Source organism: Miniopterus schreibersii (assembly GCF_964146895.1).
Source record: "Miniopterus schreibersii genome assembly, chromosome: 10".
NCBI classification, from domain to species: domain Eukaryota; kingdom Metazoa; phylum Chordata; class Mammalia; order Chiroptera; family Miniopteridae; genus Miniopterus; species Miniopterus schreibersii.
The window spans coordinates 6188713-6214309 of record NC_138110.1 but is presented as its reverse complement, the minus strand read 5'-3'; the positions used below and the strand labels follow the sequence as shown (position 1 = coordinate 6214309).

Below are 25597 nucleotides of genomic sequence, written 5' to 3'. Positions count from 1 at the left end.
GCGCACAATGTAAAGAAGTAGCCACGGTCAGGGTCATGCGGATGGAGGCTTGGCACTTGCACAGCCCCGAGAGCGGGTGCCCCCTTACGCTCCTCACTTGTTTCACCCTAGCCCCAGCCCTGGGGAGTGCACTCTATAACCCAAATTAAAGGGCTCAAATAAACAAGACAAAAAATAATAACAAGTAGATTGTGTCACTGAGAAGTGCAAGAGAATGGTTGTATTTCTAGCTCCATCGCCAGGCCCACTTTCTCTTTCCTCGGCTTGGTTCTCAGCTAGGCTTTCATTTTGGAAACAAGGTGGCCATGGGCATCTGCGATCTCAATGTTTTCATCCACTCGCCCCAGGGAAGATTCTGATTGGGTCTTCTGGATCACATGTCCATCCCCAAGCAATCCTTTTGTCCAAGGGTGGCATGTGTTGATTGGCCAGACTTGATCAGATGGTCAGCCCTGTTGTGGGGAAGTGAGTGCCCCATCCCCACCCACTCCACCAGAATCACTGAGTCAGAAGAGCAGGAAATCCCAAGTGAGAGAGACTAGACTCGTTGACTGAGGTCACTTTCTTCTCTGTCACCTGTAGTTTTACAGGAAAATACTACAGAAAATTTTAGAATTTTCTCAAGTGATCTGGGCCTTATAGGTGCATCTGTATAGAGTTTAGTTGAGATGCCCGAGGCTTCAGGTCACAGAACTATGGTGCCTTCGACAGGACTCCTTTGGCTGCCATTGAAAGAATACCTCAGTCTGAGCTGGTTTAAGCAAAAAAGGAGCTTTTTTAACTTGTGCAATTAAAGTGTCTAAAAAGGGCTCTGGTGAGGAAGAAAGTGCTGACGGACATGTCCAACACTAATTCTGTTTTGTTCTTTCAGAATTACAGCCATGCCAGAATGGACACTGCGTTCCCCGTTCTCCAGTGGAGATAGGTGTGGCCATGCGACAAAATATTAGTCGGTGGAACTCGAGAGGAAGAGGGGTTTGACATCTGGGTGCTGTTCTCATCTGGACCCTGCTTTCCCTCCCTCCCTCTTCCTCCTTCCTGGGAAGTGGCAGTGACCAGACCCCGTGGAGACTGAGCTTCCGATCTTCCCAGGACAGTCTGCCCACCTGGGTGGTTTCATGAGAGATCAAGAAACTCACATCCAATGGAAGTGACTGCATTTTTGGGTCCAGTTGTTATACTAGCCTCGCATGTGCTTAAATAATGTAATGGGTTTACGGGGTGCAGGATAAGGGGGTTCTGTGTCATTGGGATCTGGTTTGCTTCTCTTTATCTCGTTTCTCTGCTTTTCTGTGGCCTCCACTCTGCGGCTCCTGGGAGCCATCTAGGCCGCACCTCAGCCATACCCAGGGTGAGTCTTTGCCCCCGTATTCAGCGCAAGTAACACAATTAACTCTCAGTCAGACAGCTCACCTCCTGTGCCACGTCTGGGCTAAACGGTCCATCTGGGGGAAGGCAGTGTCCTGGGAGGGGGGACACCGGAGTGAAAATGCTGACCGCAGTAGAAAGAAGGGTCTGGGTGGGGGGGAAGCAAACAGAAATGGAGACTAAAATAAGCAGCTCTAAGTGTTGAGAACTGAGCGAGAAGAAGGGGTTGAAACAGTGATGTTTGTGTGTCTCACTCATCTCCAGCGCACCGGAACCGTGCGGGACTGTCTGTCCGGCCGGTGGTGTGTGGCTGGGGAGCCCTGCAGCCCTGTGCCCACCACGTACATGGGGCTTCTCTGTGATCTCTCCCTTCCCCTCCCGCCCCGCTGTGTCCCGCACGTTAGGGGAAAGAGTCGGTGGCCGTCAATCCCGTGAACAGTGTGGCACAGTCTGTGTATCCTGCATGCGTATCAGTTTGACTTCGCCCAAAACAAGAAAATAAAACCAGCTACAGAATTCAACTTTGCAGTTTGAAAGATCTCTGTCTCTCCACATCTAGTTTGATATTTTCTAATTTGATTCCCATTTCCTCACTTCTAGCTTAATTATTTATGGGTGTTGGTTATACTCAACATTAACTTCCAAGGGCCAGATTTCTCAGTCTCAGCTTTTGTCCGTAAGTGCTCGTGATCCCGAGCCAGGCCCTGCAAGCTCCTCCTGCCCAAATTCCCTCACTGTTTCCACGATGCTGGGGTTCAGTCTACAAACGATGTACTGGACCAATGCCTTCCTTGAGCAGGTTATTTCACGGCAACCATGGACAGTATTGTGTTTTTAAAGTTCTAAGCCTTCAAAACGAATTCTCTTAATAATTTTTAAAATTTCCTCCTCTTTTGGTTTAAACTTAAAGCATCATTTCCTTCGAGTGACAACCCGATGACAGCTGTCAGTTTACTCTATGGCAGAAAGAGCTTTCCCTGCCCGAAACCTTGCTTTTTGCTTGTCCCAATTTAGCCTCAGTTCTCCCAGGACACATTCTTGGGCTTTTCTCTCCTTTAACTGACACCCATCAAACCAAGGTGACAAAACGCTAGTGTCCCAGTGAGAAAAGAGTCATACAGTCTTAGAGTTGAAGGGTCTTCAAACGTCAGAAGGTCAAAAAGCCCACTGAACAAATGGATTTTCTTCTCAATAGCTCTGACCAGCGGTCCCCCAGCCTCGGTTTGCTCACCTCCGGTGAACAAGGATTGTCAGGTCTCTGATGCTGTTGGCCTTTGTGGATCGTGCAAATGATTATTAGCAAGATCCTCCTCGAGACCAACTAGTAGCCTCCCTCCCCCATGACACCTGCTCTTCAGAAGGGCTATAGGACGGTGCTTACCAGCCGAGCCCTGTGGGACCTGGGGCAAGTCTCTCCCTCTTCTGAACTTCGGTTTCCGTAAAATGTGGACGCCAGTATCCATCTCATTCCTTTGACAGGGCTGGCACCCTGGCACCCCGCAAGTGTTAGCGGTTAAGGTCAGCTCAAGCTGCTTCAGGAAGAAAGGCCAGTGGGGAAGTCCAGCCCTGTGAGTGCCTAGCCTGGCCCCCCTTCAATTTTATTCTCTAGGCCGTAACCCACAGTGGTTACACCCAGGAGCTCCATGCCAGGCTCTGGAGGCTAAATGTGGACCTGGTACCTAATTACACAAGGGGGGACCGACCTCAGAAGGTACAGGGCTTAGAACGGGCCTGGCACTAAGGGTTTACTGAGCACCTGCTCCGGGCCAGCCTTTGGGGGTACCACGAAACCAAGTCTCAGCCCCAGGGAAACTCACCTTCGGGTGGGAAAGACAATACAAATGTGGCAAAATGAAATCACCCAGGGCTGGGTCCGGGATGCCAAGGAAACCCAGGGAGCCAGTAGCTTAAGCCCTGGCAATCTCCCTGCCCTCCCGCGCCAAGGTCAAGGCGAACCCTGGCAGCACCACCTCCCCAGACACCACAGCAGAGGTGAGAGCCAGCGCTTCCCAGGGGAGACTCGGCTGCGGGGAGAGGCGGGAGGCGGCGGGGAGGCGGCGGCTGGGGAAAAGTGAGATTTCCTCTCCTCCTGGAATCAGCCGCGGGCGGCGGGGAGAGGGGGCGTCACCCCGCCGTCGGCGCGGCGCGGGGCGGGCGGGGTCGCTGGGAGTCGGCGGGAGCGCGGCGGGGGCGGGGCCGCGGGAGCGCGCGGGGGTGTCGGCGGGGGCGCGCGGCCCCCCTTCCTGCGCCGTCTCCGTCCTCCCCCCGTCCCGCTCCGGGCCCGGAGGCGGCCGCGCAGGATGCCGAGCGGCCGCCGCCCCTCCTCCCGGCGGGCGGGCGGGCGAGTCAGCTGACGCCGGCGCCCAGCCGCTCCTCGCGCCGCGCCCCCGAGTGGCCGCAGCCTGCGCCCCCTTTCAGGGCCGGGGGCGGGGGACGGACGAGGCGAGGTGCGCCTTCTCCAGCCGCGCGGAGCCGCCGCCGCCGCCGCGCCGCCTCCCCGGGTCCCTCCCCGCCCGCGTCGCCCCGGCCCTGCCCCCGCCCTCCCCGGAGCCGCTCGGGGTGCGTGCGCCCGGGCGCGCGGGTCGCCGGCTGTCCGGGATGGCTTCCAATTTTAATGACATAGTGAAGCAAGGGTACGTGAGGATCCGGAGCCGGCGCCTCGGGGTGAGTATCGCCGCTCTCTCCGCCGGCGCGGTCGTCTCCGCGTCGCCAGCCTCTCCGCAGGGAGGTCGGTCCCGCGCGGGGCTCTGCGCGCCGCTCCCGCCGCGTCCAGGGCGCGCGCCCGGCGGCCGGCCGGTCTCCGCGCGTCGGGCCCGTCTCCAGCCCTCGGACGCCCTGGCTCGGGTGGTGGCCGCGGTTCGGCTTCTGCAGCCGCTGGAGCCCGTCGGTAGCCGTGGGAGCGGGAGCCGGGCGCCCCGCTGCCCTCTCCCCACTCGCCGCCAACTTAACTTTTCCAGGGGCCGGGTCGGCGCCCGGGCGGGACCAGGGCAGCGCCCCCCGGCCCCGGGGGGGGGCTCCTGCCGCCCGGAAGGTCTCCCTGGACTCCGGGCCCTGGAGGGCAGTGACCCGCCTCGGCCCAGGGGTTGGCACAGGCGCCTGGGTGCCTCTGGCCGAGTCTGCATGCCCCCGCCTTAGCCGGGGTGGCGGCTTCTGCCGAGTGCTCCCCGCATTTGTGCTGAAGGAGAGAATGAATGAACCTGAGGGTACTCTTAGGGCGCAGATGGTGGCACAGGGATGGCTCCTCTCCTAACTCTCTCTCTTCCCCCCTTTTCACCGATGGGCGTCAGTCATTCTGGGCTCGAGTGACCCTAAAGGAATCCTAGAGGGAGCGGCAGGATGCCGGAATGATTTTCTATTTAAATTTCAAGCCGTGTCAAAGCTGCGTTTCTCGTCACCTTGCGTGGCGGCGTCGTTGCTGCCTTTGTTTATTGTGCGCACTTGGCCGGAGGTGGGGGAGGAAAGTTAACTTTATCGTGATAAACGCGGCGGTGACGTGGAGTGGCCCCCGCGGGCGGGACAGTGGTGTCTTCTTTACGAGTAGATGTCGTCGGGGCACCTTCCTCCCTTTTGGTCTTTGGACTTTCTTTATGTGCCAGGTAATTTTACTGCACATTGAAATTTTTACCGTGGTAAACAGCTAGGAAGGAAAACCTGGTCATGGGAAACATCTGTAATTATTAACAACTCTTGCCCGGTCTGTGTTGGTTCCTCCCTCCCTCCCTCCCTCCTATTTACCCCCCCCCCCCCTTAGCAGTTGCATCCCCTGTTATTGTGAATAGATAATTAGGGAGAAATGTCGCAGAACTAACCAATCCCTAGGGCCCTGCCTAAGTTTCTTTGATTTCCGTTTTTTGCTATGCAGATAAGCTCATCAGCGGGAGCAACTATTGTTGGGGTACCTAGCTGAGGGACTCTCAGGGAAAGGCAGGAGATGATGGGAACTTCATATTCTCGATAACCTTATGGGCAAGCCAGGGTGTTACAGTAGTGAAGGCGGCATTAGAAACACCGTTCTAATTTTAGATGAACTCCATCATGTCAATTGAGGAAATTGTTCAGAGACAGCCCTTCTGCGCTAGGGAGCATTCCAGTAGGGAGAGGACATGCATTATTAATGTGCACCATGTGAATTATTCATAAGGATCGGAGTTTATGCCAAATTGTGACACATGGTGATTTATTTGAAAGACTAGTTGCCACAACTTTCTAGCTTATGGTAATTGAGATTATTTTTCTATATTACTACAACTGACACAATATAGTCCTCTGTGTGTGCCAGTGTTTATGGACAGATATTTGGAGCAGAGGGAAAGGAAATATAGTTTGCATTCGTTTTATATCTTGCAGTATTTCGGATGCCAGCGAGCAGTATACTTTCTCAGGGTGTATTCATTTTGTTAACACTCACAGTGGTTTTAGACTATCTGTTGAATGGAGTGAAACGGTCAAAAATATAATGAAAGAAATCTGGTCTTCTTTGTTAACATTCGTTTTATCACTAGTGAATTTTTAAAAAGTGTTCTTGCGATATAAATTATTTATATAAACCAAGGAGGCTGATTGCATAGTTGTCAGAAAACAGTGCTAACTAGAGTTTTGAATGGAGACTGCAAGTAATGGTGAGAAATGCTTCGGGGAAACGGTACAGGCGACCTCTGTTCCAAGTGAGACCTGCTAACGGTGGTCATCTAGGCTGCAGTAGCCTGGAACCACATACCACGGGTGTGAGTCTCAGAGAGAGGAAGGGCGTAGCATCTGTACGGAGTGGGCGCCAGTCAGTGCCCTTTGAACTAGGCCTTGAATTACAGAGTGAATGCATGACTTTGCAATTCATAAACCTCTTTAGGAACTCATAACATCATGGTTTTATTAATGGAACCCAGACAAGTGTCTGTGGACTAGAACCATGCTTGGGAGGGTTTATAATTAAACAAGAAAACAACATTTCATGGTAAGCAGCTGTTGTGCCAAGAAACGCTCCCTGGGTTTGGAAAAAGAGAGCAAATTCTGCTTCTATGACTCATCAGCTCTGTGACCCTTGACCTTCCTTGGCGTCAGTTTTCCAATCTATATGGTGAACGCCAGTTATGTGGGCAGCATTAAATCAGATAATACCTGTGAGTGTGCAGTGAAAGCATGCAGCTTTGATTCCGACGGCCTTACTTCTTTAGTATAATCAAGGATGAGTTAGAATCAGTGGAAGGATAGAGGGATTACTGAGGTCTTTATTTTCATATTTTCAGGTGTCCAAAGGCATAAATGTTTATGCAGCTGGAGACTGTCTCATTGGATGAAGCTTTTACAAATTACATACATTTAAGTGATTTTTTTTTTTTTTAATGGGACAGGAAACATTCTAAGACCATCCCTATTCGAGAAGATGGTGGAGAAGTGCTCATCCTTAGCGGAGATCCTAACCAGTTTAGGTGATTAAGGAATCAAGTATGCATTGACTTTTTTCCTGTAAACATAGAAAATCGTAATGAAAGGCAACTCTCCTAACTCAAAAATCCCAGTATCTTCACATCTTTGTTCTCTAGCTTACACTCCGTCGCTTCATGGAGGCGGCGGGCAGTGCCCGGACGGTGTTTGTCCAGGCGTGTCCATGCTACTGCGTGGGGGGCTGTGGAGTGGGAAGGGGAGCAGCTGCCTGCAGTTATGTGGCTAGTCCCCAGAAGGCCCTAACACTGTATCCTTGGACGCGCGGTGAACCAGACAAATTGCGCATCATTAACCTGACGGAGTGTGTGGCTTAGGTGGTAAATTTTAACTGTCGTCACTTGGTTTCCTTTTTGGCAGCGGAGAGACTGTCCCAATCAGTAATTGCTATGGCTTGTCCATAATCCAAACCTCCGAGCTGAAGCTCAGACTTAGTCTTTTTACCTACACGTGGCCCGTGCCCTCGATTATTCGCCTTTAGGTGACCTCTCTGTGCTCTTTCTACCAGGGGCTCCTCTCCTGTCTAGCCCACACCTCCACCTGGGCGACCCGCAGCTGCCTCCCACTTAAAGCACCCTAACCCTCCACTGCTTCATCCAAACCTGCTTCTCCTGGAGCCTGCGTCTCAGCCGCTAGAGGTCCCAGCATTTTAGTTGCCCCGGGACAAATCAAACAAGCCGTCATGAAACCTCGGATCATTTCCCTCTCCTTCCCTTAGCTCTCACTCCCAGACCATCTGCCAGGAGATTTTGTGGGCTCAGTCTTTGAAATAGACCGAGAGTCCAACTCTCTCTCACCATTCACTCTTACCACCCAGGGCCACACCCCATCACCTCCTCCCAGTAACCTCCCAGTCTGTCTCCCTGGCTGCTCCAGTGTCTTCTCTTGCCGTTCAGAGTAAAAGCCCAAGTTCCTAGGCTGGCTCCAACTCTTTTCTTTCGCTGTTCCCTCTGCTTGGAATGCTGTTCCCCCACGTATCTCTTCCTGGCTCCCTCCCTCTCTTCCTTCAGCCTTTCCTCAAATGCCACCCTCTCATCGAAGCCTTCCAGACACCCTATTTTATTTCTTCTCTCCCCCTCCCCTTATGCCCCTTACCTTTGTTCCCTCTACACTTAGCACCCTCCTCACACGCTGGCCTGTATAGTTTACTTGTTGGTTGTCTGTCTCCCCCAAATAGCACGTGAGGCTCCGTGAAGGCTGGGAATTCTCTATCTTTTATTTATATTATCGCTGAAACCCATGCCTGGGACAGTGCCCGGCTCGGAGTGGGCACGTGATAAGATGTCTTGCGTGAATGCAAGAAGATGTCACTATGGATAGTTTAAAAGCGTATCCTCTGATGGGACTGTGTTAAAATCCCCACTCAGCAACCGGCTATGCGACTTTTGATGAGTTATTAAACATTTGTAAGCCTCAGTCTACATAAAAATAGGGAGACTCATAATACCCACCTGATAGATGATCCTCGGGAAAGGGCTTAGAGGAAACCTGATACAGTGGAAACCCAGTTCATGTTTACTGCTGCTGTCACTCCTAACCCACGCTGTTAGGGACGGGGACCCTCAGCTGGTGATTACTCTCACGGCTCCTACTGCAGTAGCTCTCACCCTCAAAGAGCTTGCCGTTTCGTTAGGAAAGCAATCTTCGTATATGTGAAGTAGTTAACACATAAGCACAAACACTGCCTGGCACCGATGCCAGATGTAGAAGGACTGTGCCATTGCAGGATTGCTCACCATCCCGAGGTAAGTGGCAAAGGCATCAAGGCCAGGGCAAAACCATCTCCATCAGCTTTTTTGAGCGAGCGCCTCAGACTGGGAGGCATTTCTGTTCACTTGGGGGACTTTCCCTGTGGCAGAGAATGGATTTGAAAAATTGGTTAGTAAGTGGCCAGATTTTAGGAGACATATTTTCTTACCCTTTGTTTCCCTATTAACTCTGATCCAGTATGCAGAGAGGTGTTCATATTTCATTCAGGGTTATTAGATGTAGAGATGTCCAGGAATCTGCATTTTTTATGATACCATGACAAAGTTATACTCATGACCTGAAAATCATAGGAGTAGAATAATCGTAGCAGATACTCTCAGTCCATAAGTATATGTCCATGCTCGTGCACACAGGCCACACAGCTGTTCAGTGAGATACATGGAGTGTGGCTTTTCTATCCTAAGAGGAAGGGATTTGGAGGATAACTTTGCCAGTCACGAGATTTACGGTCCGAGAGACTGAGGACACAGGCCTGAGTCAAGACTACGCGGCATTTTGGCCCAATATGAATCTGAGTCCCCGTGTCCGTGTCAGCAGTGCCTTCGGCTGGTGTTTCAATCATCGCCACGCAGTGGTCCCTGCTGGTGACAGGATTAATTATGCATGAAGTGAGCCTTTAATCATCGCACCCAAAACTGATTTATCCAAAGAATGGCCAATTTAGGGACTTTGTGTTTAGACATAAACCAAATTACTGATGCGATGCTTTTCCCACATCTGCCACTGTGGGTTTTTAATTGTATTCATTAGAAGACTAGAAATATTTATTTTTTTAGCAGTTTGGTGATTTTTGTCGGGAAATCATTATCTTTGGTATTTGAGGAATTTAGTTTTCATGTGGGATATATTTGCTTTCATTTTATCATTCATCAAATATTTATTGAGTGCCTACTAGTGTTAAGCTCAGGATGAACCGCTTTAAATAAGACAGGCACAGTCAACATCCTCAAGGAATCAACAGTCTGATTTTGGACTTGTGTTGTTAACTGGAGATTCGTAGACTCGCTATAGTTGAGGGTGAACTAGTCTCAGTAACGGGTCAAATAGTCAGGCGAAAGGTATCTGCAGATCTCCCCCGTTCAGTGTCTGTGGAATGAGGAGGGGCACATTTGGTTTTACTCTCGGCATTTGATTCCAGTTGGTGGAAATAAACCTTTGGAGATTCTAAGCCAGGAGGAGATTCTGCTGCATCCCTCCTGCCAAGCCCCTGTTTCAGAGAATTTCAAACTGCAATTGTGCGTTTAGAAATGCCACAGATCCATGCGAATGTCGAAGTTAAAATAGCTTCTTTCTAGAATACAGATCGCTAAGTTTGGGTGAGTATCTGGAAGCAGAACTTAGCAGAGCAGGCGGGGGACTGTCCGTATTTTCCTACAGTTCTAAGCCTCTGTTCGTGCCCTGGATCCCAGAGAATGTGCATGTGAGCTGTGTGTATTATGTGCTCTTGAGTGGAGCCCTTAAACAGGCTGTAGGGAGAGGACCCAGGGAGTCTTTCTCAGGTGATGATTCATAGTTTCTATCAGATTCTTAAAGAGATCTGGACCTCCCTGGACCCCTCTCACCACCCACCCGCTGTATCTTCCAAAAGGTTAAGAACCTCTGGCTCATTTTTAAAAATTATGATATATTTTTAGATAATGGTAGGTTGTAAGAAAGAATACAGAGACATCGCATGTCCTTTCCCTAGTTTCCTGCAGTGCTAACAGCTTTCAGACCTATAGCACAGCATCACAACACAACCATGATGCTGACATTGCTTCAGTCAGATACACAACATTCCGTCACCACAGGCTCCTCCCTTTCGCCCTGTTAGGGTTGCCCCCCCTGCTTCCCCTCCCACAGCCCTGAATCCCTGGCAACCATGAATCTGTTTTTCATTTCTACAATTTTATCATTTCAAGAATATTGTATAAATGGAACCATATAGTCTGCAGGCTTTGGGGCTTGTTGTTTTTTTCTCTCCCTTTAAAACTGTCATGGTACCAAGGGTCCATTCCTTTTTCATTGCTAAACGGTATTCCACGGCATGGATATACCATAATTTGTTAGGCCATTCATCTGTTGAAGGACATTTGGGGTGGTTTCCGGTGTGGGGCTGTTATGAGTAAAGCTGATATAAGCATTGTGTACGGGTTTCTGAGTGAACATAAGTGTTCGTACCTCTGTAGGAGGCCACCTGCAAGGAAGTGATAGGGGCCTGGATGCGAGCACAGAGCCAAAATAGCACATACTGTTTCCCCCTCCCAGTGAGTCACAGGGCCAGGAATGCCTTCAACCTCAGAAAAGATGCCATCAGGTTAGGGGAAGCCCCTAAAATTGTGCTTGTGCAGCAGCTCTTATGACTGTCCTTTTGGTGACCTTCGCTCATTATAGTAGTAAAAAACACACTCCTGGGTGGAGAGTTAAAATGCTAATGAGACATGCATAATATATTGGAGCACATAGGCCCACTACGCTTGTGCCAGCTGGTGCCAGCTTGACAAAGGGGCCTGGAAGGTGAACCAGGAAACAGGACTCACCAGCACCATATAAATGCAGCCCTGGCGAAGGCCTGGGAGCCATATCCACTTCGGTCTCTTCGCCCTAAAGCTTAATAAACCTTTTCTGTTCTAACTATTGTCCCCTTCGCAATTTCTCTCCAGGAAAAGACAAGAGCCTCCCCTTTGGTGGTAACACCTCTAGGTAAATGCCCAGGAGAACAGTTGGTGGATTATACTGGTAGTTGCTTGTTTAGTTTTTAAAGAAGCTGCCAAGCTGCTTTCCGCAGTGGAAGCTGTTTTCACATTCGCCCAGCAGTGTGTGAGTGACCCCCTTCTCTGCACCCTTGCCAGAGTTCGATGTCACCAGGTTTTGGTGTGGTCACTGTTTTTTATTTTAGACATTCTGATGTGTGTATTGGTACCTCATAATGGTTTTAATTTGCATTTCCCCAGTGGGTAGCGATGTTGAACATCTCTTCACATGCTGACTTGCCATCTCCATTTATATTTTGGTAAAATGCCTATTCATGTCTTGTGCCCATTTTCTGTTGTATTGTTTGTTTTTTAACTGTTGAGTTTTGGGAGTTTTTAAAAAATATATATTCTGGATATTAATCTTTTTCAGACATATGAGTCTTAAGAAAAAATCCCCTTATATTCACTACCATCCTCTTAAGGAGCTTCCATCTGATACCACGATAGATGGATATGTCACTTCTCGCCCCCAAAACCCACCCACTTCTCAGATTTGCCTAAACTTTTACTTCCCTTCATTCATACATACCATACTTTAGTGATTAATAGAAAGAGAAATTAGCCTGTCTTATGAATGGACTAACTTAAATTAAATTAAAACACTGCTTTGAATTCAAAGCTTTTACTTAACATAAGTTTCACTGTTTAGGAAAGCAATTAGATTCTTAAAATGCATTTTATTATCTGAACGCCACACATTAACTTAATAAGAGAAATCTATTTAGAAAACCTTTATGAAATCACACCTCTGTGAATCCTCTAGCAAAAGGGACCCTTCCTTTGAACAATTTCTGCAGTTTCCAGCTTGCTTTCTGGCAATATCCACATATTTGGGCTCATTTGCAAAAGAGCCACTTTTGAGCCTAGGCTGTCCTTCACTGGCAGTGGCCCCAAAGCTAGATGTTACGATACTCGTCTGGTCTTCAACAGCTATTAATTCGGGTGCAAAGCATTGTGTGAGTGAGGTTTGAAAGGAACATTTCTCTGGAGAGTTTGCCGCTGGAGAGGTCTAGTCCTTTGAATTTGTCTCCTCTCTGATTTTCTCCTGGCCGGCGGTTCCCTCTTGGTACCCAGGTTTGAGCTTTCTACCTCCTGCCTCAAAGTGACCTGCCCCTTACATCCCTCTGGGACGCTGCTCTAATATTAGGGTGTGCATAGGACTTTTTAAGATTAATTTTCTTATTTTTGTGCCAGATAGTTTCCTTTTTATTTTTTTGTTGTTTTTGGTTCTGTTTTCTCCCACGAGGATGTAAGTTCTGGGAGACCGAAGACCTTGGCTATGGTGCTCACTGCTGTCTCCCGGCTTCCAGCCCATAGTGAATGCTCAGTATTTGCTGATTGGATCAACAAATAATTCTACTGCAGGTCAGAATAATAGAATGGGGTATTCCAATGTAAGCAGACAAGTAGAAAACTGCACTTAGATCCCAGCTGGTTTGTGGTAGAACGTTCTAGAATTTCTCGTTGTTACGTAATTACTGTTGGTATGTAATATGCGAATTCACTCTTGGGATATAGCAATTAATGCTGGAGGTTTGGATTGACCTCCTTAAAGTTAAATTTTATGTGATGATTTGGGGAATAAATAGGTAATATGTACACTTGATACAAAATTTGAAGGCTCAAGGTGTATGCATTGAATGGTAAGATGTCCTTTCATCTTTGCCAACAGGAGTCACCTAGCTTTGTTTCCCAGAAGCAACCATTGTGAATCGTTTCTTCCAGAATAGTCTACGTACCAGAAGTTTTGTGTGTGAGTGCCTGTGTGTATGTGTGCACATGTGCATAATATATAATCATGTACTCTCTGCCCCGTGGTTTTCTTATTTAGCAACTTACTATGCTTTTCAATAAGATGGGGTTCCAGTGTATGGTTATACTTGATGTCATATAGTTATTTGTTTACTTATTCATTCTTCCTTCTTTCCTTCCTTTCTTTTTTATTATTAAATATGTGCATGAAGTATTTTTATGCCCATTTTACAGATCTTAAAACTGAGTTTTTTGTCCAGGTCTCGCAGCTGGTATGTGGCAGAGCCTGAATTTGAATTCAAGCTGCAAATCTTTTGTGGAACATTTGTGTAATCCCCCCCCCCCCCGCACCTCCTGTTGCAAACGGTACCACCGACCATTCGTCATCCCCCCCCAGTGGGCATGCACATTGGTGAATAAATTCCCAGAAGTGGGACTCATGGCCCAACAAGTAATCCCCGGTAAAGAGGGTGTCCCTGCGCCTCTGAGATCGCCTGCTTCCTTGCCTGCCAAAGTGTGCTCTGAGAGCTTCTAAAAGGCCCTGCTAATCTAATACACAGGAAATAGATTTTCTCAAGCATGACCCTGAGTTCTTGGCAATTTTATAATTTGAATTTTTCCAGTTTGCAGTTCTTTTTCTTTTGAGAATGATATTTACTCAACTTAAAAAGTAATTATTAAGGATTTAGAAACACATAAAAGGTTACTTACTTTCCTAAAAAAAACCCCCACCTTCCTGGGAAATGCTCTATAGAAATCTCTGGCCTAGAAGATACGATAAATCATGTTATTTGTGACTGTTTGCTATTTTTATTCTAAAAATAAAATTATAATACTGAAAATTTGATCAATACACATTAGGTAAAAAAATACATGTATTGACTCAAATAAATATATATTGACTGGTGTAGCCCAACCAATATTTTTATTAGCTTGGCCGGCCTTGTAAGATGCTTCAAGGAGGTCTAGCTTGGGGGTGGGGGTGGCTATTCATCTTTCACTGCTGGCTAGATGCACAGTTCCTGAATATTCCACCTGTTACTCCAGCCGCTAAGAACCACGAGGCCGTGCGTAATCCGGGTGGAGTCTCAGCCCCTCTCCCTTTCTTTCCAAGCCTCAGCAGCTCGAGTCTTTTCTGGTCTTTTTCATTCACATCCTTTGCTCTGGAATCTTCCCTCCCTCTTCTGAGTCCGGCTCTTAGCTCAGTTCTGGCTCAGGAGTCACTTGCCCAGACAACATTTGATGGTCCCAGGACAGGTGCCCTCTCAGGCGCTCTCATGTCCTTGACCTTTCTATCTCATTCACGGTCATTTGCAACTGCGATGGTTGTGACAACTCTTTGTTTTTATTGTGTTTTTTCCAAGTGCATCTGAGCATCGAGAGGGTGACATCTTTCTCTGGTTTTTGTTGTTCACAGCTGAATTCTCAGTGGCTAGAATAGTACCTGGGCGCACAGTAGGTGCTCAATAAATTTTTAGGTAAAGGAATGCAACCCTGAGATAACATTTTGCATATTAAATTATGAAACAGACCGAACCCTAGCATATTAGTGTGGACATTTCAGAAATTCCCAAAAAGCCTGGGAGTTTCGTGGAATCCCTTTGGGTGGCTTCTGTTGGTAGCCCTCCTGTGTTATCCCAACTGCAGTCTTGGACTGGGCCCAACATGTGGAGAGGAGAAACCTGGCTGGAATGAGAAGGGCCTGATTGGTACCCGGCCCTGCTGCTGGCCATCTGCTGTGACTGGAGCTGTCCCTGAACTGCTCGCACCTCAGCTTCCATTGTGGCCGAGTGGAGATGGAGGGGTCTGACCTGCCTCCCTCCTCACCTGGCCGCCTCAGGGCCGGCTCGGGACTGTGGATGTGAGCAGCGTGCCGAGCACACAAAATAGCCTCTTTATGCCCAGGTCAGGCTTCTCTGTGCCCCACCGTTGGCCTCTGGAGTGGAAAATGGTGGAGACGACTTTGGATTCCACTCCGATGCTGTGACTTGTATCAGACCCTAAACAAGAACAGAGAGCTTTTTAAATTTATCACTTTGGATTTCAAAAGGCAGAATTGAATTTCTGGAAAAAAAGAAACAAAAATAAAAGGGCCCACTCTACCTACATCAAAACATGACTACACACACACACACACACACACACACCAGTTCTTTTTAACAAGTGCTTTGCATTACATGCATGTGGTGCAGAAATTTAAAGATGAAAACAAAACAACAACAAAAGCCCCAGGACGCAGTGAAGAGGAAATCTCCCCCCACCTCAGACGGGTCTCACTCCCCGGGCATAGCCGTTCAGCAGGGCCTTGTACACTTGTGTGGAGCTGTTCATGCTTAAGTGCATGTGCTCTGTGTGTGTATTTGTTTTGCACACGGGTTCATATTATTTGATATTGTTATATACACTGTTCCTTTTAACACATGTTGGAGCACTTTTCAGAAATCTTTATGGATGCCCAGTGTTCACTTATCTGCCATTCTGCAATTTCTTTATTAATTAATTCAGGCTAATAATGGACATTTTAAGGTAATTTCTCACTTTGGCTAACTAAACAGTGAAGTAGTAACGCCTTGGGAGCACACTGTGCATGCCTGATACTGTGTCGCTAAGGTAAGTCCTAAGAAGGACGCTGCTCTTGCAAAGCTGTGGAGAGCCACAGTGTTGGATCATGAGCCAGTGTTTCTCTTTTCTTCAGAGAGGCTGTCCCAGATGCACTCCACCCAGGGCACTCAGGGGACTTGCTCCTGCCAGTCCCAACCTGGGCATGTTTACCTACGTGTGTGTGACCTTTCGGGATGTTCACCTGCCTCTGCTCCTTGGCTCAGTCCCCCACTTCCAAGTCCATTTGTGGCAAATGGGTCACCTAAAAAACTCCTGCCTAATCCTATCCTCCCTCCACTTCCAACTCTCTGATGCCTTCGCCTTACACGTAAATATTCTGCAATGTCCTCAAGATACTCTGTGATCTAGACCCTCCCACATCCCATACCACGCACATCATTGTTCCAACCAGTGAGCTCCCAAAGCAGTGCTCCGATAACCCCACCTGCTCAGCAGTGCTCCAGCCAAACATGCTCCTGTTCCTTTCTCTGGTGGCCCACGTGTCCTTTCCACGTGCCTTTTCACTGATTGTCATCCAGCAGATCCCAGCTGGGTTGTCGTCCTGGAGATGCTTTGCCGACACCTCCCTTCCCCCAATGGTGGGAAAGCCACATGCCATGTGTAGACCTTTACATCTAAATTAATTAAAATGAAATAAAATACGAGCAATTCCCTTCCTCAGTCGCACTGGCCATATCTCCAGTGCTCAGTAGCCACATTTCGTTAGTAGCTCCCGTTTTGGGCAGCATAGATAGATGTAGAATATTTTCATCATTGCAGAGAATTCTGTTGGATGGGGCTGCCCTGTGTTTCTTTATAACACTCATGGCTGTTTTGAAAGGTATGTTTTGAGAGTGGAGTTTTGATGATTTTACCCTTACTAGTCTGTGAGCTCCACAAGGGCCCCGGTGGGTCTTATCCTGCTTCTTGCTTTTCCCAGCTAGTGGGAGCTCAGTAACTCTTTGTTGAATGAGTGAATGCCTCCCAGCTCTTAGCTTTATGGTTGTGCCTCGCTGAGCAGTAGACCTTCTGGGAAAGGAAGGGCTGGACAGTCCGTGCTCTTACCCAAGTCCCCATCAACATTCCAGTTGGTTACCTTAGCAGCACCCTACTTTTCTCACCATCATCATCTGGGATTATTTAACCTTCCCCATTGGGTTTGACCCTTCAGCATCCATTGCCTAACTATGGAAAGGTTGACTGAGATTGAACTAGACCTGTGTAGTGGGCATTGGAGCCTTCCAGATCTCCACCGCCTCTTCCAGGCCTGCGGCATCCCTTCCCCGGGCTGGAGTGCAAAGAGTGGTGCAGACTGATATCTGTGGCTGAGCCCCCTGCTGCTCCTGAAGAAAGCTGCCTGGCTGGAAGCCAAGCCCGTCTTGGGCACAGCCCATACTCAGTCACTCACCCAGTTTGGGACAACTCTTCAGGCATGGGGGTGGGCGCGTTCAGAGGGCATTGCCCCTCACCTCTCCCCGACTCCGCCCTAGGTGTTGCCACCCAGATCTGCCCCCTAAACTCACAAATGCACATCTCCTTAGAATCTCCTTCCTGGTAAACTCAGCTCCCAACAACCCAATTTGTAATTGAAAATCGGCAGCATTAGTCGTTTGCAGGAAGAGATTTTTTGCTTGATTTGTTGGCCCATGGTTTCCCCTGCATTTTACCCAATGTTCTCAAAGCTAAAGTGGTTCTTTAGTTTAATTTTCACATAGTGAAAGTTTGGTGGCTTATTTCATTTACTATGCTGTTCAAATGCTCTAATCTCTTCAATAGACCCATCTCATGAGTGAATTAAGAAAATACCTTAGCCCGCTCGTTATATATTGAACTTGTACTTGGTAAATTATTAGTTTCAACCATGTTTTTCCTCCAAGTAAACAGTAGGCAAGATTTATGTGCCTATTACTTTAGCTGTTTTTTGCTTGAAAGTCCTGATTACAGTTCTTTCCCCTGTGTACCTGTTTACACCGACCATAGAACGACTCAGGTACAGCTTGTTATAGCCAGAGCGAAGGAAGATGGTTTTGTCTGTGAGTCTGATTCCACTTTAGTTATTTATTTTAAATTTGTTTTTATTGATTTCAGAAAGAGGAGGGAGAGAGAGACAAAGAAACATCAATGAGAGAGAAACGATCAGCTGCCTCCTGCACACCCCCGCTGGGGATCGAGCCCGCAGCCCAGACCTGTGCCCTGACTAGGAATCGAACCCAAGACCTCTGGGTGCTCAGCCAACTGAGCCACACCTGCCGGGCCGATTCCGCTTTAATCCTGAGCAAGGCACTGGGCCATCAGGACGCCCACCCCCTGAGAGGAAACAATTTGTCTTTTCTCAGAACTGTCCATTTCAGCGGGACACTGCGAATTTCTGGGGAACATTTGTAAAATAAATGGCGTTTCGGAAGGAAGGTGTACTGACTGGCAGATGTTTCGAGAGTGATTAAAGATTTAGAAAGAAGTATGTTTCCCCAGGCTGCTGGACTACCTTTTAACGAGATTGACAGTTTTACATAGGGGACTGAAAGAGTTCTTTATCATGCAGAAATAAATTTCTGAAGTTAAACCCATCGGAGAGAGATGGATACGAGATAAAGTAGATAAAGCCTGTGTGAAGGAGACTGGACGTTTTACTGGCGTTTAACTTTGGAGATGAAGTTGAATATGTCAGATGAGAAAATCCTTTCGTTAGACTAATTATTCTGATATTAATTCAAATGACGGGTCGGCTTCCGCAAGTCAAGGTCATTCATTTCCAGGGAATTTGCAACTGCGATTTGAGATGGGCATTAGGCATATGGAATTAGGAATGAGCCAGTCTTCATTTCATCTTCTAAAGATGCAAACTGAGCAAAGAGTTGGCCTGTAAGTTGGAGGCACGACTCACAAGGAGAATATAAGGATTATTAAAAATATTTCTTACTATCCCTTGACCTAGAGAGGCATGCAAGGGAAGATCATATTAAATTTAAGGGGTAACATATAAAGAGAAAAAACCCTGTTCAAGTTTTGAAATGGGAAAAAGAGAATGGTGCCAGAATAAACAAACACCCAGAGTGCGCAGAGATTGGATATTAATTCGCCTGATCCCTGCGTGTTACTGATGGGAAACTGAGGCCAAGAGAGATTTCATGACTTCTTCAAGGCCTTAGCCCCTTAGTAATTATGTTTTGAAGCTGTGAAGTCTCCATCCTGGTGACTACGAGCATAACGCTCTGGGAGAGGGGCAGACAGATCTCCATATGTCGTTTTGACGACGTCAGGCACCCTCCTATTTTATTTTCTCAGTTAAGGGAATATCGATAATTAAGGATCCTGTCTTATATGGATGCTGTGAAAATAAAATAATTGACAGTGCCTTTCGTAGTCTCTAGCTGATTTCTGCAGCTGGAGCCCCTGGCTGGTGGTGGTTCACCTGGATTAAGCCAAGAATGAACGAATGAATGAATCAGTGAGCAAACACCACGGTCCAAAATGTAGGGAAACTGCCCTGTGGATGACCAAGGGTACAACTGTTGTCAATTTAAAGTATCAGTTTAGGCCCTGGCCGAGTAGCTCAGTTGGTTAGAGTGTCTGCCGGGTCAGTTTAGGCCTTGGCCGGGCAGCTCAGTTGGTTAGAGTGTCTCCCGGGTACGCCAAGGTTGCAGGTTCGATCCCCAGTCAGGGCAGGTACAAGAAGCAACAGTGAATGCATGACTAAGTGGAACAGCAAGTCGATGTTTCTCTCTCTCCCCCTTCCTTTCTCTCTCTGAAAATCAATTGAAAAAATAAAAAGGGAGGAGTGGGAGGTTGAAAAGTGTTACAATCTGTTGTAAGGTGAAAAATCACCCTCTCTCCCAAAGAATGAATGTGAAACCTTCAGGTTTGCTCTCCTCCAAGTTACTCCACTGCTGTACCTCCTTGAAACTGGTCCTGCTGCATTGTGAAGTGTGAGAAAAGCAAGTGACGTCAAGAAGAGGGGTTTTGGCATAAGTGTGTGCACGTATCTATTTCTGCACAGGTACAGAAAGATGAAAAAAAGAAGATTGTGGTAGTAAAGCAACTGCTTTCTTCTAAGCAGTGGGATTGATGGAGGTAAGGGGAAGGGTGGGGCCATTTGCTTCTTTTAATGCTTTTGTCTTTATCTGTTTATCTATCTGTTTGTTTACTTATTTTACAATGAACATTCATACGTCCTGTAAAACAATAAAAAAATTGGCCAGAGACAAAGCACAGCAGTTCGGAGATAAAGATTTTCTAATGAATTCACTTTATTTAAAATATAGGGTGTCCTCCCAAAAATGTGTACACACACTTTGAATAATAATGAAGGCGGTATTTATTAAAATATATTTCATTTTCAAAATTGAGCTATCAGCTGCTAAAGTGTGTATACATTTTTTTGGGACATCTATTGAAAATCCATTCTCTGTACCATAAGGGCATACATTGTGTTATCCTGAAAACATGGTCCAGTAGTGTCACCGATCTTTTTTCTTACGTATCTGTTGGGATTTAGGAGAGCAACTGGTCACGCTCTCTCATCCACGTGAAACTCATTCATCTGTTACTTTCAGGACACAGTCTCCTTTGCGGGAGAGGTGGCCAGGCCCGGGACTGTGCGCCTTAGCGTAATCACCATGGCTTTCTCAAAAGCATTATAAGATCCTCACAATTAGAATGAAGTACATTTTCCTTTAGTGACCATTGCTGAGGTTGTTTTGATCGTAAACAGAGGATGAAATGAACGGTCTTCACAGATCACCTTAAGTTTATCAAGGCAGCAGCGGCAGCTCCAGTTCGTCAAGGGAGAAAGTGGGGTTTGGATGCACAGGCTCAAATATTAAACGGCAGTTTCTGCAACCAGAGGCCCTGGTCAGACGGAGCCGACGGCAGCAGGGAGTTGGGTCACATTTTTGGGGCACATCAAACGGATTTGGAATCACAGTTGACCCTGGTTACTTGTTCATGGCCGCTTTTCTGCGCCACTTTGCAAGTGCTGGTGTTTGTTCTGACGGAGCAAAATCACATAAAGCGTTTAAGAGTCCTGGTCCTGGTGAACTGGGTACATCATAGCATCAGCATGTTTAGTTTAGGACAATAATATAAAGCAGGGAGGGAGAGGGCCGTGCCTCTTTAAGCTGGTTTTATAAATGTTTGCCTGCAGAAGGTAGTATCCTTACAGGTTTCTGCTCTCCGGCCGAATCAGGATTGTCGTGTGGAAGAATGAAGCCGTGTGTCGGTCACACCCATGTGGTTGGTTGTAATGAGGACATGGAAACATAGAAATATTGACAAATTTTCCTGGGCTCTATGAATCCGTGTACTGAGTCGGGACTGATAACAGTAGGGTGTTTGATAGCTGTCACCATTAGGCGAAGCCCTACATGCATACAGAGGGGAGCTGGTTACTTCACCCGCGTTACTGATGGAGAAAGCGAGGATCAGAGCAGTGGCCTGACGTGTCCAAGGTCACGTGGTGAAGTGAGATGAACCTGGAATTGACCTTGGCACATCTGACTCATTCTTCATTTAACTCTTGGGACAGCATTTTTTTTTTTTTTAAATATATATCTTTATTGATTTCAGAGAGAGGAAGGGAGAGGGTGAGGGAGAAACATCAATGATGAGAGAGTCATTGATTGGCTGCCTCCTGCACGCCCCACCCTGGGAATCAAGCCCGCAACCTGGGCATGTGCCCTGACTGGGAATTGAACTTCGATCTCCTGGATCTTAGGTCCATGCTCAGCTGCTGAGCCACGCCAGCTGGGCTCAGTAGTATTTATTGTAGTATATCTCTTTCCATTTTCCCCCTACCTTCTAAAATTTCACATGCTTGCAAGTATTACATATTTATAATGTCATATCCCTGGGTTTTAAAATACATTGTGTTATATTGTAAACATTTTCCCAGATGGTTACAGAATCTTTAAAACCATACTTTTGAAATCTGTGATACTCCACTGAGCAGGTACATGATTTACTTGGCAGTTAAAACAATTAAATGGTTTCTAAGTACAAATAACACTCAGGCCTATTGCTTGGCAGTGTTTGGATTGCTCCCTTACAATGGAAGTGATTATTATGCTAGAGAGCTTGAATATTTATATGAATCTTGATAGACATCTTGAATTAACTTCCCCAAGGGCCACAACAACTTATACCACTGTGGTCAGCAAGGTCCGACAGGACAGAGCCCAGTGTTTCAGGTGAGAAATCCGGCCGCACGCCGCAGAGGAGGCCGCGTTCTGTTTGTTTGCAGCCATCCATTCACTGCTTATGGAGCTTGGCTCCAGATCCCAAACTAAGTAATAAAACAAAGTTATACCTACAGTCCTCGGTGTACATTTTAACCCTTAGCATGAAGATATATTCAGCTTTTTGTGACTTCCATGATTTAGAACCTCTGTAAATTCTTGAAATACTTTAGGAATCTCATTAGAACCAGGGAGAAATTAAATAGGCTCCTGGCAGTGGTGAGCTGTGCCGTCTTCAGTACATCAATCAGTGCTGCCCACGGACTTCAAGGAGCATTTGGTTTCATTTGTTCGAAGCAGGACAGAGGACGCCTGGTATCTGTTTCTGAATTTGAGAAAATTTCAGTTCCTTGGGTAATGCTCTGAATGCAGTGGACTTGCTATGTGCCGACTGAGAGTGGGCAGCCGTGACTCTGGTGTCGCGGCTTGTGCCCTTTATTAACCGCACTCCATTGGTAAGCTGGTTATACCCACCTCGAAGCTGGGACAGTCAGTAAAGGGAGCACGTGCGCCTTCCAGTAAGTTCTGTCCTCTGGCTGTGGGTGGTGCATGCAGAGCCCATCGGGAACCACGTTAGCAGGTGGGACCTGTTTAATAGTCATTGTACCGTGTCCTAATCAGTCTGTGGTTCCAAGCATCCCATGCATGCATTTGTTCAGCACCTTTTTATTGAGACCTGGATACTAACAGATAACTGATGAGTCCAAATAAGCGGAAAGTCTATTCGTGATAAATGCAGTCACTTAATCAGTAATTTTATATGAACTGTAATGATTTTATGCTATTTGATTTAAAAATTTTATAGGTATTTACATGGCTCAGAAGTCAAGAAATGAAAGTTCAAAAGGATACCCAGCAAAAATTCTCTTTCTTCTCCCTGTAGCATAGCCATCTAATATTATCCAAATAGACAATCAGTGTCACCGTCGCCAATGTATTTTTCAGCCATAGTTCAGGCATATATCAACATTACATTATGTATACAAATACATTTACATATATATTATGTGTGTGCTTTGTTTATCCCCGCGTATACTTTTTTTGACATTAAAAAATTTTTTCAATTACAGTTTACTTTCACTATTTTGTATTAGTTTCAAGTGCACAGCATAGCGTTAGATAATCATATACTTTACAAAGTGTTCCCCCGATATTTCCAGTACCCATCTGGCACCATTCATGGTAATCACACCCACGTACACTTTTATGCAATGACCCGAAGGAGGGGTGTGTGGCCACGTGGACACATGAGGAGGAATATTCCAGGCGGAATGAGGCAGTTCACATGGACCAAAAGCCCAAGGCTGTGTGTGCTGGGCGTGCGCAAGGACCAGCACGGAGGCCCGTGGACCTGGCTCGGCATGAGTGGAGGGGAGAGTGAAGCAGTCGGAGGGGCCACTGGTCGTTCCCGATCCCCCGTGTATGTGTGTGGTGCTTTGCCCACAGCTCCAGCTATCAGTTATGCTCCTATTATTAGTTTGAGCTCACTGTACTGATTCATAGAGCCCAGAGTAACTTCTGTCACTACTTCGATGTTTCCATGTCCTCATTGCAACCAACCACGTGGGCCTGGTCGACACACGGCTTCATTCTTCCACACAACAATCCTGATTCGGCTGGAGAGCCGAAACCTGTAAAAATGCTCTCTTCTGCAGACAAGCCTTTATAAAACCAGCTTAAAGAGGCACGGCCCTCTCCCTCCCTGCTTTATATTATTGTCCTAAACCAAATATGTTGATTCTAGAATGTACACAGTTCACTAGGACCATTACTCTCATAGTTTAGTGTGGTTTTGCTACATCAGGGCCAACACCAGCACTTGCAAAGTGATGCAGAAAAGCGGCCCTGAACAGGTCATCAAGGTGAATTGTGATTCCAGATCTGCTTGATTTGCCCTGAAAATGTGACCCAACTTTCTGCTGCCTCTGGTTCCATCTGATCACCGGCTCTTAGAACAATCCCTGCCATGTTGAGTCGATAGCCAGTAATGTTCATTGTTGTTATTGCCGTTGGTGATATTTTGGAGGACTGATGCTATATGCATATTTAACACCTACTATGTGTTAGTGCTGGAAAAGCAACAGTGAACGAGTTCTCATTCCTGTCTTCACTGTGCTGGTTGGGAGACAGGTAAATACTCAGAGACTTTATGTTTGATCTCTGGTTGGGGGCAGCACAGCTTTGGAGAAATAACACAAACTTGACCTGGGTCCAAATCATGATTTCTATGAAATTAATCATGTGCAGCTTGCTTAATGTCTCTACACTCCTGTCTTCATCTATAAAATAGAGACATTAACTTGATTTTTATAATGCATCTAAGTGCTCAATAAACATAAGCTTAGTATAAAAGATGCTATAAAATTAATTATTCATTTGTTTCACAAATTCTTGTTGAGTATCCGCCATGTGCCAAGGGCTTGGATGCCATCGATGGTATAGTGTGACTAAAACAGATGGAGACCCCTGCCTTCAATGAGGTCCTGAGGGGCTGGGGTAGGGACTGAACTGCAAATGAATGAAAATGGTAGGTTGAGCTAAGAATTCCCTGGAAACTGAAATACTGTATTCTAGAGCTACTCTGCCCAATAGAAATACACTGTGAGCCATACCTATAAGCCATGTATGCAATTTTAAATTTTCTGGAGGGCATATTAAAAAAATAAAATAAAACAGGTGAAATTAACAATCACATATTTTATTGAATCCCCTATATCCAAAATGCTGTCACTTTAACATATAATATAAAAGTTATTAATAAGGCATTTTGGGTTCCTTTTCTTACAGAGTCTTTGAAATCTGGCATTTTGTTTATTACAGCATATTTCATTTCAGTCTAGCCACAGTTCAAGGGCTGGAACGCTACTTACGGCTGATGGCCCCCATGTGGACATCAAAGGTCTAGAGTGACTAGGTATCTGCTTCCCACTGAGAGGTCAGGGAGAGCCAAACTTCAGGACCAGAAGCCCAGCCATGCGGGCTTGTGGGAGGCCCTTCTGTGTAGGAGACAGAACAAGAGTGGGCTTCCTGTGGCCACTGAGAACAAATCAGTAAGGCCAGTGGGCCGAGAACCCAGAAGACGAAGAGATCATCGTATGAGGCTGGAAAGCTCTAAATTGTAGGAATTTAGAGTCCATATGAGGGACATGGGTGATTCTAAGCACGCTGAGATTCAGTGGGAGGGTTTAAGTGGGAAGTGATATGATTAAGCTGTCCCTGGCTGCTGCGATGAGAATGGAAAGTTCAGTGGCAAGAATGGAAGCAGAAATCCCGTGTAGATACAACCAGTCCAGCTTTGGAAGGTCAAGGGTGGCTTGGAGGAAGTGTGTTATAAAGAGGACTCATCTAGACAAAATTGGGTTGAGATGGGATTGTAGACACACGGTGTTTTAGACCCATAGTGTTCAAACTTTTCTGTTTACATAATTTCAATTAAGAAAAAGCACCTGCGAACATCTTTATATTTAATCATAATACATGTGCTCTACTATTAATCCATTTATTACAGTATTTTAGTAATTTTTTCTTACTCTAGGTACAAGTATACAAGTTTGTGGGATTAAAAAAATTTTTTTTATCCTTAGGATATTTTTTCCATTGCATTTCAGAGAGAGAGTGGGGGGGGGCGAAAGAGAGAGAAACATCGATGTGAGAGAGAAACATCGATTGGTTGCCTCCTGCACTCACCCTGACTGGGCC

The 25597-nt window shown here is 46.7% G+C and overlaps 1 protein-coding gene across 2 annotated transcripts in view; it reads left to right on the top strand.

Moving 5' to 3' along the window:
* The first annotated feature begins 3790 nt into the window (after nt 1-3790).
* DOK5 (docking protein 5) overlaps nt 3791-25597 on the top strand; it is a 126511-nt gene continuing 104704 nt past the window's right edge. Inside the window, exon 1 of one of the 2 annotated variants that reach the window (XM_081148480.1) lies at nt 3791-4032. In XM_081148480.1, coding sequence (XP_081004606.1) covers nt 3967-4032 — 66 coding nt within the window. In that variant the 5' untranslated portion in view covers nt 3791-3966. The remainder of the gene's footprint in view (nt 4033-25597) is intronic. The other variant, XM_081148481.1, reaches the window with a different exon arrangement.